Source organism: Bison bison, unplaced genomic scaffold, assembly GCF_000754665.1.
Source record: "Bison bison bison isolate TAMUID 2011002044 unplaced genomic scaffold, Bison_UMD1.0 scf7180017864500, whole genome shotgun sequence".
Classification (NCBI taxonomy): domain Eukaryota; kingdom Metazoa; phylum Chordata; class Mammalia; order Artiodactyla; family Bovidae; genus Bison; species Bison bison.
In genome coordinates this window covers 2,833,976-2,835,891 of record NW_011495059.1, presented here as the reverse complement: position 1 = coordinate 2,835,891, position 1,916 = coordinate 2,833,976, and the positions used below count along the sequence as shown (strand labels likewise).

At 58.7% G+C, this 1,916-nt stretch overlaps 1 protein-coding gene across 1 annotated transcript in view; it reads right to left on the bottom strand.

The window, feature by feature from the left end:
* Positions 1-6: 6 nt before the first annotated feature.
* Positions 7-1,916, bottom strand: part of CHD6 (chromodomain helicase DNA binding protein 6) — a 151,832-nt gene continuing 149,922 nt past the window's right edge. The window contains exon 37 of the mRNA XM_010829137.1: positions 7-1,482. Within this exon, the coding sequence (XP_010827439.1) occupies positions 583-1,482 (900 nt within the window). The 3' untranslated portion in view covers positions 7-582. The remainder of the gene's footprint in view (positions 1,483-1,916) is intronic.

Here is a 1,916-nt window from a genome sequence, read left to right as displayed (position 1 = left end):
GTGGTTTCAACCGTTAGTTAGAGACTTCTGCCTAACCTACTCGTTTAGTAATCGTGATTAAAACTGGGAAATATTTTAACTAAAGAATATGCACCAGCATTTCCTTTCTCTGTGCTTTTGTTTTTTTGGTTCCCTGTTACCCTTCTTCCCGTTCGGCACAGCTCACGGAAAAAAAACAAAAGAGAGCTGCTCTCTGCCTCGGCCCTGCACTGGTCAGTCCCTAGCCGGCTTTCTTTTGCCTTTTTTTTTTTTCCTCTTCGAATAAATGGGAAACTTGGAAGAGAAGGGGGCAGGGCGTGTCCCCACGTCTGCACTAACTACGATCGCTGGAATGGACGACTGGGTAACGGAGTGAGGGGTTCTGCACCTCCTATACTAGGTCAACGACACGGAGCTGATGGCGTGGCAAGACCCTGTGACTGACTATGAACACCTGTTACCATAGTTCTCAGACAGGAAATCAGGGAGGTAATAGTACTCATGGAAACACAGGTTCTTATGACGGTGAAGTGAGGGGAAGTAACAAACCTTTATGGGATAAGAAACTTACAAGTCACAATCATTTTCCTCGATGAAAAAGTTCTAATTGGTGTCACCGTGAGAGTCCTGGGGGCCCCCTTCCCGGGCCTGTGCTGCGTGTTCTCTGTCGGGGGGCGCGGGGGCCCTGGGCTCTGGGCAGCTCTGCTCGCTGCCCGGCTCCCTCTCCAGCCCGGGCACAGGCTCTGGGTTGGGGTTCGGGGCATCCCCCTTGGTCTTCTTCCGCTTCCTCCTCTGGCTCTCCAGACCTGCTGCTTCCGAGTGTCTGGCCTGCTGCATGGCCGGCAGCGCCATGCCCATGCCGGGGGAGAGGAACATGGAAGGGTAGATGAGTCCGGGGGAAACACCTGGGATGAGGAACGGGTTAAACGCCACGGGGCTGCTCGTAGTTATTGTGGGCTCAGGCTGGTCGGAGGAAAAGGGGCTAGGGCCGGGCTTGTCTTCGGCCGACGGGTCCGTTTTGACGTTGTGGCTGCCGGGCTGGTCTTCCGCAGTCTTTTCGGCCGCCGACACGCCACCCTTGGTTGTGCTTGACAGGGGCGCTGGCACGGCCGAGGCGCAGGTGGTGGCCATGGGGGTGTTGAGGAGCCCCCCGACCCCGAACATCTGGGGCACGGCGGCCATGCCCGGCAGCACCATGGGCAGCATGCTCAACGTGCTCTTGACCTCCTCGCCTGGGGGCATTGCCGCGAAGCCGGCTGGGAAGCCCACCAGCCCCGTGAGGGGGATACCCGGCATGTTTCTCATGTTCTGCAGCCCGACCAGGTCCATCCCGGCGATCAGGCCGTTCATGAACAGCGGCCCCATCCCGGAGGGGGCATCCGCCATCAGGGCCGGGGTCTTCAGCAGCTCACTCCGTGGCCGCCTGCCCCTGCGGCGGGGGCCTGCGTCTCGGAGAACGGGCTCGGGCAGGGTGTGATTGAACTTGTTTTCTGGGAGAAACCCCTGAAAAATGACAGAGAGGCACAAGATGCTTCAGGCGATGGATGGCGGCGGGGAGCAGCTCGGGGCTCCGTAGTGGTCTTTCCTGCCCACCCACCCACCAGGAGGTTCACAGCTCTGCGCCCCGGGAACCGCCCATTTGAGGCGGACAGCCTGAAAGTGCTGAGCAGGTTCCCACGTGCCCTGTGGAGAGGCTGTCGGAGCCCCAGGAGCTGGGGCCAGCCAGGGACCTCAGGTCTTAGCCTAGAGTGTTTTTACTGAGGCATAACTGACGTGATAGCAGTTTCACATGTAAAATATAAAAACAACAAAGGACTTCATGAATTTGCGTGTCGTCCCCGTGCAGGGCCGTGCTTGACTTCCCGGCTTCATCTGATCTCAGTGTGTGTGCAGCTGAGGCCAGCGGTCGAGACCCGTGGGGGGACCACCTCGGCCAG